This window comes from Haliotis rubra, unplaced genomic scaffold (assembly GCF_003918875.1).
Source record: "Haliotis rubra isolate DU_JTF1 unplaced genomic scaffold, ASM391887v1 Scf320, whole genome shotgun sequence".
Lineage (NCBI taxonomy): Eukaryota > Metazoa > Mollusca > Gastropoda > Lepetellida > Haliotidae > Haliotis > Haliotis rubra.
The window spans coordinates 1,007,494-1,025,293 of record NW_025766992.1 but is presented as its reverse complement, the minus strand read 5'-3'; the positions used below and the strand labels follow the sequence as shown (position 1 = coordinate 1,025,293).

Sequence of the window (17,800 nt, the reverse complement as noted above, 5' to 3'; positions counted from 1 at the left end):
ATGATGTAAATCACTGGATTGTCTGGTACAGATCCGATTACTAACAGACCGCTGCCATATAGCTGGAATATTGCTGAGTGCGGCGTAAGACTAAACTCACTCTCTGTTTTCCCGTTTGGTGGGGCACAGCTAGGTGAATGAAGTGTACTTATTAAATCTGATAGTGGACCTTTCACTGGTCACTACCTCTATTAAACTTTAGTGAACGCCCAAAGCGTTTAAGGTTTGGCCATCGGTCCACTAGGTTTGGACTATTAGCCCACATTAAACCAACACACTTTGATAAAAGAGCATATCCCTATTAAATGACGTTATTCTTAACTCACTTACGCAATCCTATGCTCAACAACGCCTGACAGACAGATGATACAACGAGATCACAGATCACCAATCACATTATCAATGGTTGCTGTTGCACGATTCATGCTGACAATTACAAAGTGTCCCTCCATATTTTCTGCAAGACTGCACCGACTGCCTGTGATCTTCTGTCGCCAGGTAGGGTACTATTGACATAATATAAGATATATACCCAATACAAATAAGAACAAGGAACAAGAAAAACGAGACGTAATTTATTTCTCGATTACACATTTTACTAAAATGACGTCATTTCTAAAGTTACGAACACATGCTCCTAACTTCATCAGCTCGATATTTAGACGAAGGTATTCAGCTAGCTATTATCCTTCATAGCTAGGCAACGGAGGTGCAAGCAATGGCTGACCGATCGTATTCGAAAGCGGACAAGATTTGGCAATTTGTGATACGCAATTAACGATGATGGGGGAGAAAGGATGGCCTGTAGCTGGGGTTGACGGTTATCTATTAATTAAACTCTTCAGGCACAATGAACAGTTCACTGTTCTCTGTACATGTGTTGAACCTGAAGATTATACTAAAATCCTCCCTTTCCAGTTACCATTACCACCCAAGATTCTAAGGGTGAGCTGAGGGCAACCTGGCAATTTCATTTTTTTTAACGGAGACTAGATACCTTTTTCATTTAGACAACAGCATGGGTACACATATGTTTTTCATCAGTTTCCTGTCAGGCATTTTGTTTAAACAGTCTGGAACAATTGTTTGGGGTGGTCTCTTAAAGAGGCTGTAAATAATGCTGATGTCTCATGCGAAATATACACGACTCGTGGTCGTTGTTTATCGCACAGTTGAACACTGCTTGGAAAAATGTACACCTCCTGGGTAGTGTACTTAGACATAACGCCCATACATTATATTATAGGGGACAGACATGAAAGAGCTTTAGTGGTAGACGTGACGAATAGCAGAGACAAAGAGGGGCTTTGGCACCTTGGGAGGTTTGTGGTGCATGCTAAAATGACACAGATCTTTTGTCATTTCGACCTGGTCCACGTGGTTTGGAGATACAAAAAGGTACATTGAATCAACAACATTTCTCCCCCATCCCCATTATAAATAACTAGTACCTAACACAACGAAAATAATGTTCATGACGTGTGCAGCACTTAATGGAGTTTATCGTCGGACATAAACATAGAGGTTATGTAATTTCATTTGTTAAATTTCGTTTCGCGGCATTGTTTCCCATTGCAAACAGAGTGCTTCATATGTATATTTATGTATAAACAAATGTCTTTAAGACCGATCGCATTACAACCTTCAACAACAGCAGCAAGCATACAAAATATTTAGATTACACTTCTTCCTGCACTCAGTCCAACGTCAGTGAGCCTTTCGTGTGATCCACGAACTCAATTTTACCGTTTTTCCTGGAATGAAAATAAAGGAAAGGATGAATTCTGTTGCATTGTCAACAAATCAGTTTATTTTAAACAAACGGTTTCAAATACAGCTGAATAACACTCAAATCAAAATCTAGAAGGCAATACAGTATGAATCGGATGTTTGTTATCGTATTTCACAAATATAGAGTAAATATACACATGGAAAAATATATCGCAACACATATGAGTTTTTACTCTCATGGCCATTTATTGGTATACGGAATGTCAGTGTTCAGATCGACCATGATGGGCAACTGCAACACTTCTCAGAATCACAAAACTTCGTCGGTTTATGTCGAGTGTTGTCTTAAAATGAGAATGGCTTCCACATCGTCATTTGTCAAACACAACGGTCCGAAATCGCCTCAAAGCGTTCGGGTTTTGAGCCCAACGACCCGCCAGACGTCTCTTTCTATCCCCAGAGCACAAAACGACATATAAGGTAAAGGGGAAGGGTCCACTGATGACAATACTAGGCTACGCCGAGCACGTGCCGTTGGTGATTTCATACCTTTAGAGGCGGTTGGTGTGTTGGTTGGTGTGTTGGTTGGTTTGTTGGTTGGTGTGTTGGTTGGTTTGTTGGTTGGTGTGTTGGTTGGTTTGTTGTTTAACACCGCACTCAGCAATAGTTCATCTATATGGCGGCGGTCTGTACATAATCGTGTCTGGACCAGGCAATCCAGTGACCAAATCAAGTCAGTGAGCCTGACCACCGATCCGGTTAGTCGCCTCTTACGACAAGCATGGGTTGCTGAAGGTCAATTCTAACCCGGATCTTCACGGTTACTTACGAGGCTGTAGCAACTCTGCCGTGGCCTGCCAGGAGTACAGAACTTTACACCATTGAGCATGTTTGGGATATTATCGGTCGCAGAATATGTTATATGTATATCCATTACAAACTCGTGGAGTATTTGAGCAAGTCATACATCAGGAATGGTACCTTAACATCAAATTCCGACGCATTCGCTAGTAAAGACTTACTTGACAAAGTATGTAACAAAGCCATCCTCCTTCGACAAGGCTCCGATCTGTCTCGCCGACACACAGATTTTGTCTGTCTGTAATAACATGCATGTTCTCATTGATTAAACATGTCATTGGAAGATGGTTCCCATTCCATCAGGTCGGATTCAAACAATATATAACTCTTAATCGTTACCCTCTTGTAACACTCGGATTGGTTACATATTTCATGTTCTTTACATTCAGTGTAGCGAGACAATACAAGACACTGAATCGCCGCGGGCTGATATATTCCGTGATCTTTACAATCAGTGTAGCGAGACAATACAAGACATTGAATCGCAACGGGCTGATATATTCCGTGATCTTTACATTCAGTGTAGCGAGACAATACAAGACATTGAATCGCCACGGGCTGATATATTCCGTGATCTTTACAATCAGTGTAGCGAGACAATACAAGACACTGAATCGCAACGGGCTGATATATTCCGTGATCTTTACATTCAGTGTAGCGAGACAATACAAGGCACTAAATAGCAACGGGCTGATATATTCCGTGATCTTTACAATCAGTGTAGCGAGACAATACAAGATATTGAATCGCAACGGGCTGATATATTCAGTGATCTTTACAATCAGTGTAGCGAGACAATACAAGGCACTGAATCGCAACGGGCTGATATATTCCGTGATCTTTACATTCAGTGTAGCAAGACAATACAAGGCACTGAATAGCAACGGGCTGATATATTCCGTGATCTTTACATTCAGTGTAGCGAGACAATACAAGACATTGAATCGCCACGGGCTGATATATCCTGTGATCTTTACAATCAGTGTGCGATATAGGAATCGCAATAGGCTTACATATTTCGCGTTTGTTATAATCAATGTATCAAGACAATATATATAGGACATTAAGTCTCACTGGGCTTACATATTTTGTGATCTTTACAATCAATGTAGCAGAACAATACAGGACATTGAATCGCAATGGACTGACATATTTCGTGTTCTTTACAATATGCGTAATAAAACGATAGAGGACACTGAATCCTACTGAACTACCTTCCAAACGTAATGTGCGGGCAGTCGAGTTACTACGGTATGCTGGGTTCTTCCTTATGCTGTCAAACGTAGTAGTTCATGGATGATGATGATGATGATGATGATGATGATGATGATGATTCACTCATTCGTAGTTTAGCTCAAGGTTAATGGCTTTAAGTCACAGGTGTTTATTTTGCAACTAAAAGCTGGCATGGCTATGGCTGACGGTTTTGAAACAAATTACCACTGGCCAAGCGCGTCGTTAAGCATTTTGGAGAGTACGTACGTGCTTAAAGGTCGTTTTCAGGACATTTTACAGACAGTTGTATACTTTCCATTACACGTAATCATTGTCCCGATCCGCAAAGCGTACGTTGCGTGACGACCTATCGTAACTTCATACTTCATCAGAGGCTTACAAATGGCGCAATGCCATAGTTTGTGAATAGGGTCCCAGGTATGGTTCAGTAGGGCATTTTAACACTGACCTTTTGAAATTCTTTGTTGAATGGAGACCCATCTGGTTCCGTTGTCCCTGCCGCACAGTGTATGCTGGTGGAATATATGCAAAACACCATATGATAATTAGAGGGAACATAGAATATGCGACATTTAAGAAACACCTTTCATCGTGCATATAGTTTAGTAACAAAATACAAATGTTTCAAACAATGAGTGTTCTATTTTTCCTTCAGTATGGAAGACATAGCAGGCTAGTTTAATACCGTTATCTTGGCCCTGTCCTGACATTATCAGTGAGACTGAGTGAGGTGAGTTTGGTTTTTACGGCGCTTTAAACAATATTCCAGCAAATATCACGGCGGGGGACACTAGAAATGGACTTCACTCCATGGCACAAAGGGCAATAACGCTTTAACTAGAATACCTTCAGTAAAGCACTCCGTTAAGTCCTGTTTAGCAACGACATGTAACAAATGGAACGTTCTGTACAATATGAACTCCCGTCCTACTCCATGTGCACAAGGGCAATACTCACTAGAATGCTTCGCCTGGTTGCACACCAATTTTGTCAAACGTATTTACTTCATCCAGTACGTACGGGAGTTTACCAGCGGCTGAAACATCCGTACAAGCTTTCAGCTACGGAGGCGTCCACTGAATGGTAATGGACTGTTCACATCATATGTTTACTAGCAGCTATGGCAAGGTATAGATGGCTGCTAGATTGTTTGACGATTTATTTTCTCTGTTGCAAATTAAAACCATTTCCAAATCACCGTGTTGATTAAGTTACCATTTCATCCAAAATAAAGTGAAATTCAGTCATACCCTCATGTGGAGATGATTTATCAGTTTATGAACGATAGACAGTAGTTGTTGGTTTTGATGAGACAAAAAAGACCAAATGGTTGAGCTCGTGGTCAGGTGCTACGGGCCGTGATATCGGTGAATATATGACGTACATTCCTGTTGCAACCTCAGTGGTACTTAGTATTAACGACACGAAACTCGACCACATAAAGTACAACACTCAAATACTTACAGACAGGAGACACGACTACATCAAGTACAACACTCAAATACTTACAGACAGGAGACACGACTACATCAAGTACAACACTCAAATACTTACAAACAGGAGACACGACTACATCAAGTACAACACTCAAATACTTACAGACAGGAGACACGACTACATCAAGTACAACACTCAAATACTTACAGACAGGAGACACGACTACATCAAGTACAACACTCAAATACTTACAAACAGGAGACACGACTACATCAAGTACAACACTCAAATACTTACAGACAGGAGACACGACTACATCAAGTACAGCCTTCATATACTTCAGGACAAGAGACGCAACTACATTAAGTACATTATACATACAGTACAACCACGACTACATCATATACAACACTCAGGACTTACAAGAGAGACACGACTACATTAAGTACAACCTTCATATACTTCAGGACAAGAGACACGACTACATTAAGTACAACCTTCATATACTTCAGGACAAGAGACACGACTACATTAAGTACAACCTTCATATACTTCAGGACAAGAGACACGACTACATTAAGTACAACCTTCATATACTTCAGGACACGAGACATCAAGTACAACACTCAACTACATTAACACAACTACACAACCTTCATATACTTCAGGACAAGAGACACGACTACATTAAGTACAACCTTCATATACTTCAGGACAAGAGACACGACTACATTAAGTACAACCTTCATATACTTCAGGACAAGAGACACGACTACATTAAGTACAGCCTTCATATACTTCAGGACAAGAGACCCAACTACATTAAGTACAACCTTCATATACTTCAGGACAAGAGACACGACTACATTAAGTACAACCTTCATATACTTCAGGAAGAGACACGACTACAGACAACGCTTCATATACTTCAGGACAAGAGACACTACATTAAGTACAACCCTTCATATACTTCAGGACAAGAGACACGACTACATTAAGTACAACCTTCATATACTTCAGGACAAGAGACACGACTACATTAAGTACAACCTTCATATACTTCAGGACAAGAGACATTAAGACTACCTTCATATAAGTACAACCTTCATATACTTCAGGACAAGAGACACGACTACATTAAGTACAGCCTTTATATACTTCAGGACAAGAGACACGACTACATTAAGTACAACCTTCATATACTTCAGGACAAGAGACACGACTACATTAAGTACAACCTTCATATACTTCAGGACAAGAGACACGACTACATTAAGTACAACCTTCATATACTTCAGGACAAGAGACACACCTACATTAAGTACAACCTTCATATACTTCAGGACAAGAGACACGACTACATTAAGTACAACCTTCATATACTTCAGGACAGAGACACGACTACATTAAGTACAACCTTCATATACTTCAGGACAAGAGACACGACTACATTAAGTACAACCTTCATATACTTCAGGACAAGAGACACGACTACATTAAGTACAACCTTCATATACTTCAGGACAAGACACGACTACATTATGTACAACTTTCATATACTTCAGGACAAGAGACACACCTACATTAAGTACAACCTTCATATACTTCAGGACAAGAGACACGACTACATTAAGTACAACCTTCATATACTTCAGGACAAGAGACACGACTACATTAAGTACAACCTTTATATACTTCAGGACAAGAGACACGACTACATTAAGTACAACCTTTATATACTTCAGGACAAGAGACACGACTACATTAAGTACAACCTTCATATACTTCACCTTTAAGGACAACCTATATACATACTTCAGGACAAGAGACACGACTTACCTTTATATATTAAGTACAACCTTCATATACTTCAGGACAAGAGACACGACTACATTAAGTACAACCTTCATATACTTCAGGACAAGAGACACGACTACATTAAGTACAACCTTCATATACTTCAGGACAAGAGACACGACTACATTAAGTACAACCTTCATATACTTCAGGACAAGAGACACGACTACATTAAGTACAACCTTCATATACTTCAGGACAAGAGACACGACTACATTAAGTACAACCTTCATATACTTCAGGACAAGAGACACGACTACATTAAGTACAACCTTCATATACTTCAGGACAAGAGACACGACTACATTAAGTACAACCTTCATATACTTCAGGACAAGAGACACGACTACATTAAGTACAACCTTCATATACTTCAGGACAAGAGACACGACTACATTAAGTACAGCCTTAAGTTCATCTTCCCTGGTCAACCAACAAGGTACTCACCAACAAAATACGCCTGTGCACTGGTTACCCCGTTATCCGCCGTACACACATAGACTCCAGTGTGATTTATAAAGTTGCCAGGCGTTATTCCCTTTATGATCATCTCTCCATCACCGTAGATCTCGTGCGTGCTGTCAGGGGTGATGGGCGGTTGGTCAAGTTTATTCCACGTAATCCTTGGTCGTGGGTCACCACTGGCAGTGCATTTCAGTCGGGCGACTCCATTGACGTCCATTGGATTCACCACCGTCACCTGATGGTCCATATTTATAGCCACCTTTGCTGTGGTAGGAGATGACATTGGATTATCTTCATATCGTGATACGTGGACGCGGTATGGTCAGTCACTGAGTGACCAGGAGAGCGTGATCATTGCTCAAATGTATTTGATAGAGACCCGTGAAGATCCGGGTTAGAACTGATCTTAAGTAGTGAGTGAGTTTAGCTTTACGCCGCACTCAGCAATATGACAGCTATATGGCGGCAGTCTGTAAATAATCGAGTCTGGTACAGACAACAGCGATCAACAGCATGAACATCGATCTACGCAACTGGGATACGATGACATGTGTCAAACAAGTCAGTGAGCCGGACCACCAGATCCCGTTAGTCGCCTCTTACATCATCTTCAGTAATCCATGCTTCAGGCCCGGGTCTTCAGGCCCGCTGACTTGGTTGACACATGTCATCGTATCCCAATTGCGTCGATTGATGCTCATGTTGTTGATTACTGCGTTGTCTGGCCCAAACTCGATTAATTACAAACCGCCTCCATATAGCTGGAATATTGCTGAGTGCGGCGTAAAACTAAACTCACTACTACTACTGTTAGAGGCGGTAGGACACAATAAGGCGGAAGTTTGCAACGAGTTAATTTTACATTAACTGGCGTTAAGATTTTTGGTCAATAAAACCATACTGATGTTGAAAAGGAATCCTCACAGAGTTAACTCACACGAACAATTTAGTGACAAATCGGCAACCTTGTGAAGTTGAAATGGCGGATGGAAGAAATTGACAGACAACCTGCTACCCATACTATAACAAGTTAGGACTGAGATTGTGAACATTCAAACGTGTGTTACTACCTGGCGTCGTTGTCGGCGTGGAGTTGTTGTTTGCGTAGTTGTCGGCGTCGTTGTTGGCGTCGTCGTTGGCGTAGTTGTTGGCGTAGTTGTTGGCGTTGTTGTCGTAGGAGTGGTAGTAGAATCTGCTGTTGAACTGGAAGGAGTAGAAGACGAAGTGGATGGGGCAGCAGTTGTGGTTGTAGCAGTTGTTGTAGGTGGTGATGTTGGTGTAGGTGTAGGAGGGGCAGTAGTTGGCACAGCTGTAGTCATAGTTGTGGTAGGCATAACGGTCGAGGTGATCGTCGCAGGTGTAGTTGAGGCCGTGGTCGTCGTTGGGCTTGCAGCTGACGTCATCACTGTACTCGAAGATGTTCCTGAAATGTGCAAATATATATCGGACACAACCTTCAAGTGGTGGTCAAAATACAACGAATACCAGACTGTTATACAATGTATTCACTCGCAAGAGGTGAGGTGAGGTGAGGTGAAATTGGGTTTAACGTCGTGCTTGAGAATATTTCGCTCATATGACGACGTACATGCGTGTGTATGTGTATGTGCGGCTGTTTGTACTAGCCCAAACTGAAGCTGGTTTTATAGTGCTAGCCCACTGAGATACCATGCCGCAGTGAAACATGAATACCCCACTCAGACACATTATACTGACTCTGAGCCGACCAGTCCTTGTTGTACCCATTAATGCCGAGCGCCAGACAGGGACCAACAAGTACCATATTTTAACGTCTTTTGGAATGACGCGGTCGGGGATCGAACCCGCGACCTTCCGCCCTCCGGGCGGTCACTCGCAAGAGAACAGAAACAAAGCATCTTACGATGTGAATGCAAATAATGGCCAGTGACGACCTCAGTACTTTCCATCACGTGACCAGATGGCAAGGTCTGAATGCTGCTGTATTCCCCTTACATGAGGTCTGGTTTAAAATAAATAATTGGTTTGGTGGTTGTTTAACGCCGCACTCAGCAATATTCCAGCTATATGGCGGAGGTCTGTAGATAATCGAGCTTGGATCTGAAAATACAGTGATCAACAGCATGAGCACTGACCTACGCAATTGGGATACGATGACATGTGTCAACCAAGCGAGCCTGACCGCCCGATCCCGCTAGTCGCATTTTACGACAAGCATGGGTTATTAGAGATCAGTTCTAACCCCGATCTCCACGGGTCCAGTTTTATCAGGACGGCAAGTAAATAACAGAAAGGACCAGACAAACCAGTGACTCTATGCACCACACATATGCAGACCAGTGATTGATATTATGAGCACGCCGTCGTGGTAGAAAGACACGCAACCAACCACAACACCGAGCCTGGCAACCTGATCAATTCTCGTCTCGTACAAGTAGTGATTACAGAGGGGTTATTGTAGCTGTGTTCCCCGTGTTCTACGTATTATCTACAGCATGGTGTACCTGCCGCTAATGGTGTTGCAGGAGATGACGGTGTGGAACTTCCAAGTGATGTGATGGCGGTGACGTTCACGTCAGCGTTACACAAATCTGTATCACAACAGACGCTGCGTTGAGCACAGGTCTGGAGAAGAAATACAAATGTGTGAAAACAAATTTATTGAATATCTTTTATGCCATAAACCATTCGTTGAATTCGTCCTCCTTTCATCTTATGTATTCTCACATTTATGAAATAGGATGGCATATTACCACAACGAATTATTTAAATCATAATGATGTTTAGAATTGTGACAGACGTAACCGGACATAAAACCAGTAGAATGTGTATTCATGTGATCAAATTTAATGACATACTTTTGTAGAAGAATAAGATATGGGCGGGTTAATATGACAGCTTCCATCGCTTATAAAGGAAACGTTGCTCATTCACCAGTTTCACACATAAGGCGTGAATAATATGCGTCCAAAGCCAAAAGCACACCAAGATTCTTTATTTGTCCTCTCAAACAGTGTGCAAAATAGCAAAAGGGCCCGCTAGCCCGTGGCTAGTAAAAATCCAGTCGGGCCAGTAAATCTCCACAGTCACTGGCCCGACTGGCTAGTGACTTTTCACTGGGACATTTCAAGTCAAAACATTGATTACACAACAGTCTCGTTTCCTGTTGACTGGGTTCCGTCCTATTGCGCAACTTAGTACAATAACCAGTCCAGAATTTTGAGACTAACACATTCAACTGGAGATATAAATATTAATCAGTATTAGTTGATGCATGTAATCACTTGTATATTGCAACTCTGCGCTCCCCTTATCATTGCAAATACGTCGTGCAGCGTGCTCTGTCGTACTGCGTGCTTTGACAAACGGAAACCTGGAAATCGTGGAAATCTCAAAACGAGGCTCGGCCGATAGAAAACTTTGGCGGTCTGGTCAGACTTGATATGATATCAATCACATTGTACGTTACAAAAATACACTTAATTAAAAACACATAACAGGTGTAACCAGTTAGCCTGATGAATTGTGAATCATTGTACGGCCTCTTCAAACAGGGGCAGTCTGTGAGGTCTTAGTTAACGACATGCTACCTAAACCTCGACATAAAATACAGAAATACGATTTTATTAAACTTTCAAATTGAAATAAATTTGTAAATACCATTTGCTTATGAAACAAGGAACTGGAATGCAGTGTAACCAGAGTTGTTTATAGTGTCTTTTTTCACTTTCACACGAGGAAATTCGGATCGGCTGAAAAGTAGGTCATTGTCTGAATTGGTTTATGAGACGTATTTTTCGGTTTGGTAAGTATATCACTTTCTCCGACTAGTTAAGTTATAATACACTTTGATATCATGCAAGAGTAGGGCCTGATAAAAAATGTTCATCATAGTACCACCTTAATGATGAAACCCGTGTCTACATTCAAATTCCGGGCTAGTGAATTACTTTGTGGGCTGGTAACATTCCGGCATAGCTAGCCCGACAGGCTAGCAAAGTTTGGCGACTATTTCGGATACTGACTTTCAACACCCTTCGCCTTAGTTTTACTAAAGAGGTAAACGACAGGATTTTTCTCCTTCTACTGAGACACTGTGTTTATCTGGAGCCACTCACTTAATTTGACTACGTTCAGCCCCGTGTCACCAGTGAAAGTGAATTGGAATAATTAAACACATGTATATAATAAATATAGTGATACCTATTCCGTTTTCGATGCAAATTCTCTGCATGCACGTGCTTTTGGCTATTGAGTGAAGCGGTTGAACAAAAATCTACCTGTGTAAAAAGGTAACATTTTGATTATGATTGAGAGATTCGGTTATGACTACTTACTGAATTCTTAGCACATCCGAGTTGGTAAAACGAAAGCCCGAAATTTTGTTTCACATCCACAGAACATTGCTGGAACAAAGGAATTCTATATAATACAGGTTGGAATGTCAATGAATGGCATCTGAGAAGACTACACTGGTTGTGCTGTTACAAGTGGCAGGGGCCCCCTTTGTGTGTGCCTGACTAGTCACGACTTGTCCTGAGATCGACTCCCCACATGTACACTGTGATTGGCATGTCCAGATGCTCTCCATGCTGGCCACATCTGTAATCCTTTGGTTAGAGTTGTGTCGGCAGCAAGTGTGAGTGAGTGAGTAAATTTGGTTTTACGCCGCTTTTAGCAATATTCCAGCAATATCACGGCGGGGGACACCAGAAATGGGCTTCACACATTGTACCCATGTGGGGAATCGAACCCGGGTCTTCGGCGTGACGAGCGAACGCCTTTACCACTAGGCTACCCCACCGCCCCTCGGCAGCAAGAGGTCATAGGTTCGACCACCGCTGCAGTTTAATAGAAGAGTGAGTGAGTATGGTTTACGCCACTTTTATCAATATTCCGGCAATATCACGGTGGAGGGACAACAGAAATGGGCTTCACACATTGCACCCATGTGGGGAATCGAACCCAGGTCTACAGCGTGACGAGCGAACGCTTTAACCACTTGGCTTCCCCACCGCCCCTAGAAATGTAAGACACCCAGATCATATTCAAACGCTATAATATTCCGGCGGTGGCTAGCCTGGTCGTTACAGTGTTCGCTCGCTACTACGAAGACACTGAGTTCGATTCTCCACATTGGCACAAAGCGATCTTAGCAGTAAAGGTGATGGCGACTCCCATACTAAACAGGGACTAACGCCAGACTTAGCTAAGGTTGCTTTGTACATCAGGGCCTAGATTTTCGAAGCTCTCTTAGCGCTAAGATAGTTTTAAGTGCCATACATTAACATTAACTTACGACTATCTTAGCGCTAAAAGAGCTTCGCAAATCTAGGCCCAGGGGTGTGATGTCCCCGCCGTGATGTTGCTGGAATATTGCAAAAGGCGGCGTAAACCATACTCACTCACAATCTTTAATGATCGTTATCTCCTGATTTGATACCCGTTTAATATAAGTCAAGATCTCAGCCATGACGACATCGGTGCAATGTGACCTTGAACTTACTTCATCAGGTCCACACAGCTCAACCTCGTCACATTCGTCAGGATTTTGGACTCCGTCACACTTCATACAGAACGTCATCCCGGGTTTCTTGATGTCTACAACACATATTAGTCATCTAAAATTTGTGGGAACAGTCAATCGGTTTTGTGTGATATTGTTTCTGAACTACACTTCAGTTACATATACCATTAACGTAAGTAGGGGATATTCAATAAGCTGTCACAATGTTGATATAAATAGTTACAGCGTAACAGGGATGTTTGACTAAGATTTACATCAGTCTTTCAAAGTCAGATGACAATCAACAGATGGCCGGAAAAGGGTCAAAGCGCCTTCTGTATATCCTTCCAGAAACCCCCAAAGTGATGCCTGGCTTTGGAGAAACGCTCCTACGTGGTACGGACACAGCAGGGAGAGTACTTATCTAGAAGTTGGGATTTGCACCACCAATGGTGGTCTAACGGAATCCATCTAGATAGCTCGTGCAACAACATATGTCACCCTGCTGTTGATATGTATATCGCATACACCACCATACCTATACCACCGCACAGTTTGGCGTTACAGAAGTCGTCGGCGCAGCATTCTGTGCAAGTGTCCGGCTGGTCAGCCGCGTCGGCTGAAGGCTTCGTTGATGGACATTGCTGGTAGAAATTGACAAGAACGGAGTGATTATAGCGGTTGTATTTGTTATTTAAAATATTGTCATCATGACATAAATGCTCGCAATGCAATTGCAGGAGTATCCCCCAGATCGGTATAACGGTAATTCGTTATTAGCATTTCGGCAAAATATACAGCATGTGTCCGGGGCTAAACAAACCGTTCGTTTTATCCGTCTGTTCGTTTTAAGCGTTTTCGTTATAATCGTAGAATATAGTTGCAGGCAACGATGAGGTCTCCTTGGCTTTAGTTCTATCTATCGATCTGAGGGCTAGATATCATCGTCTTAAACGGAGCCAGAACACGTGTTTTGACAGGCGAGCGGATCTTCCAAATACAGCCGCCGGGGTCGCGGGGGTCATGTACCCTTTTAAGAAGTTCCGGAGAAGAAATAGTTCCCTCTTTAAAAGGCTGTATCTCAGTTGTTCTTGGGTCTACGGTCAAAACAATTAGTGTTCTGGAATCACCAAGACATCATCTACCATACTGGCACCTTTTGTGCAGAATTTGCACATTTTGGGAGCAACCTACTCAGAAAAGTGCTGAAAAACATGGCCAAAAACTGAAAACAAAAATAACTGTCAAACGGTACGTTTTAGCGACTTGACCTGTCCAGGCAAAATTGTTGGGATTTCGATTGTGCATCTGTACAAGAAATTTGGAGTGTTGGAACGATTAGTTCTTGAGATATTTGCTGTGAAATGTTGAAATTTTAGAATTAATTTTGAATTATCTCCCCTTTGCTATTGGGCCAAGAGCCTAGAGATTTTAAGGGGAATATCTACCCCTCGGTGCGCATCTGTGTGATTTTTTGTAAGCGATTCGGAGCATTGATTTAGGAGTTATGTTTGGTACAAAAATCGGCGGAATAATAAATAATAATAATAATCCGAACGATTACAATAGGTCTCCTGCCTTGAGGCAAGGAGCCCTAATTAATGTAGTTGATTCTGTGATTCACCTTCAAAGCGATGATGTCAGTGTACTCACATCTTTGGACATACACCCCGACCTGTACTGTGCTCCGCCATTCAGTCCTCCATGTAAAGCTGTGAAACACTCCTGTTGGCATACCCAAATCATCATCAGCGAGAAAGCTAAAGAAGGCAAACTCGTGTATCTGTAGCGTGTTCAATAATCAAAACCTCACACTGATTGATTCCCAGTCAGTGAATATATCATACCTGTATGGACCTCACAAGTTTCAGATATATCTGCACGTATTAACAACGGGGATAGTTCTATGGTTATGCAACTTCTCTATGATAAATATGAGAGACGTTTCGGTGTAGCTACTAATACCACACCGTAGGAGCAGCGAACGGCAGGAAATATTTCATGGCATGGAAGTGAACGATTTATCACGCGAGAGGAGAGCAGGTTTTATATTTTATGTGTAGGAAAATTGTCAATATCTATATTTGTATAGGCCACATTGTCTAGCTTCGGCTACGTTTCCGTAAAGATGCATAAACATATCAAAGTTTAAGGTATCATTGCTGTATATACCAACATTAAGAGTAATTATCGAGCTATATTTGTGCCAAATTTGAATGCTTAGTTTTGTACCGTTTTTGAGCTTTCATGCTCGAAAGACAGACACCATCAAACAGTTTGTGAACGATTTAAGAGATGAGGTGAGGTGAAATTGGGTTTAACGTCGTGCTTCAGAATATTTCGCTCATATGACACATTATACTGACTCCGAGCCGACCAGTCCTTGTTGTACCCATTAATGCCGAGCGCCAGACAGGGACCAACAAGTACCATATTTCAACGTCTTTTGGTATGACGCGGTCGGGGATCGAACCCGCGACCTTCCGCTCTCCGGGCGGACGCTCTAACCACTACACCACGGTGGCGGTCGAACGATTTAAGAACATCATGGTGAACGATTTCATGTCGACCTCAAATTTACACGGTGAACGCTTTACGGCGGTTAGTCAATATAAGTTTCTAGTGACAAGGTGTGCTTTACTGCCCCAAAGTAGAGCATTCACAGAGAATTCATACAGAGACACCCGTATTTCAGTCACGTAAAGCTAAATCAACTTGATAATAAATTTTCACAATTTTTTGTATTATTGGAATATCGGCCGCTTCTATTACTTACATGCTGGTGTGTGGCTATATTTGTAATGTAGATCTACCATTTTGTGCTTTGTGCCTACCTCGCTAGGTCCGCACCTGGCGATCAGACCACAGATAGCTGGCTCAAACACCTTGTCACACGTGAAACACCATGGTCCGGGACCTGACAGATAAAACACACAATACAACATAAAGATAGAATTGAGTGAGTTAGTGAGTTAAGATTTAGAGTCATATCGGCAATATTGCAGCCATATCGTGACTATAACAATATATACTTGGATAATAAATAAAAGTTATTTCGTAAAACCTGTCAACAAAGGACAATAAAACAACCAGGTTATCACAGAAAGAAATATAAATCTAGCATGTAAGCATTAAAACATTTATCACAATACAGGACAACACAATATAAAAACAGGGCTATGGGTCACCAACAACTAAAGGTTGATATACTAGAGACCATGGGGACTTACAGTACCTTTGCTACCTACATTGACCCTCGCTGGATTTACATCATTCCTTCAGATGTTGGTGAGTTTTGCATAATTTAGCATTTATATATATATATATATATATATATATATATATATATATATATATATATATATATATATATATATATATATATGTAGGTTTTAATGTATGGCTAAATTATGCAAAACTCACCAACATCCGAGGGAATGATGTAAATATATACTAAGATTAAAATCACGGACAATGAAAAATACTGTGAATGAAATGGGACTTACATAACCTCTCCAGGAGAAAATAATTTTACGCTACTGCAACCCCTTTGAAGGTATAGCCACTAACAATCAAAGTTATTTATCCATTCTCGCAAATTAAAACTCATATGCTTATAACTATACATATCACAATTTATCAAGTAATTCAATTTCTTTTAAAAAAATCAATGTTTAAATGAAGATAGAATTGAAAAGTAAATATGATCTGCACACTTTTAACTTCAGATGTTTAGAACAATCAGATTATATTGAATCTGTTAATTTTTAATGCAATTTAGGTAGGTATTACATTTTATTGTTTCATGTAATACATGTAAATTTAATATCAAAATGCAATTCACTTTCGTATTACATTACAGAGCATCGACATCGTTATACCACATTGCTGCCCAAGCTCTCTTGGATGTGTGTGTGCAGTACTAACGTACCTGGTGGCGTAGTAGTTGGAGTTGTCGTTGTTGTGGTGGTGGTGGTCGTTGTTGTCGTAGTTGTCGGGGTAGTGGTTGTCACTGTAATCGCAGACGTCAGTGAGCACCATTAGCACAAAGTTGAAGATGACATCAATCAGTCAGCTTACTTATAAAGGGAGATAACCCCCAACCGCATCCAACATTTATACAGTCAATGTATCGGGCGCAAAATATGCCTCTTACTGGCCCACGTCGCCCTCAAACTATAAAACAAACCCACTAAACCAACATTTACATATGCAAAATTAATGTGAGTCGACGCTCGTTGTCTTCAGCGTTGTGTGGAAAGGAAGGGGTGGTCGAAGTATTGTCAGAGAATCCCCGTGTCATCTTTACAGCGTTATAGGTGAATACCTCCACCCAGGGACAAAACCCGTTAAGATCCGGGCTAGAATTGATCTTCGGTAACCAATGCTTGTCGTATGAAGCGACTAACGGGATCGAGTAGTCAGGCTCGCTGACTTGGTTGACACATGTCATGGTATCCCAAATGCGTAGATCGATGCTCATGGTGTTGATCACTGGATTGTGTGGTCCAGACTCGATTATTTACAGACCGCCGCCATATAGCTGGAATATTGCTGAGTGCAGGGTTAAACAACAAGAAACCCAAACCAAACAAGTCCATTCTTGGTACCTGTACAATGGACAATGAGAGGTTTATTGTCTTGCGTACCAGACATTGAAAACTACACTGCAAACTTACAAGGGTCAAGAAGTTACTGGCTGATTACTAACTACTTGTATGCTGGCTA

The 17,800-nt window shown here is 41.5% G+C and overlaps 1 protein-coding gene across 4 annotated transcripts in view; it reads right to left on the bottom strand.

The window, feature by feature from the left end:
* Positions 1–562: 562 nt before the first annotated feature.
* LOC124283769 (integumentary mucin C.1-like) overlaps positions 563–17,800 on the bottom strand; it is a 35,014-nt gene continuing 17,776 nt past the window's right edge. Inside the window, exons 16-29 of one of the 4 annotated variants that reach the window (XM_046719790.1) lie at positions 17,004–17,084; positions 15,907–15,989; positions 14,726–14,797; positions 13,611–13,716; positions 13,073–13,167; positions 11,904–11,972; positions 10,071–10,191; positions 8,732–9,010; positions 8,658–8,678; positions 7,570–7,851; positions 4,786–4,864; positions 4,277–4,340; positions 2,754–2,830; positions 563–1,754 (exon numbers count right to left, since the gene is read on the bottom strand). In XM_046719790.1, coding sequence (XP_046575746.1) covers positions 1,697–1,754; positions 2,754–2,830; positions 4,277–4,340; positions 4,786–4,864; positions 7,570–7,851; positions 8,658–8,678; positions 8,732–9,010; positions 10,071–10,191; positions 11,904–11,972; positions 13,073–13,167; positions 13,611–13,716; positions 14,726–14,797; positions 15,907–15,989; positions 17,004–17,084 — 1,487 coding nt within the window. In that variant the 3' untranslated portion in view covers positions 563–1,696. Of the gene's footprint in view, positions 1,755–2,753; positions 2,831–4,276; positions 4,341–4,785; positions 4,865–7,569; positions 7,855–8,657; positions 9,011–10,070; positions 10,192–11,903; positions 11,973–13,072; positions 13,168–13,610; positions 13,717–14,725; positions 14,798–15,906; positions 15,990–17,003; positions 17,085–17,800 lie in introns of those variants that run through there. The other 3 variants (XM_046719791.1, XM_046719789.1, XM_046719793.1) reach the window with 3 other exon arrangements.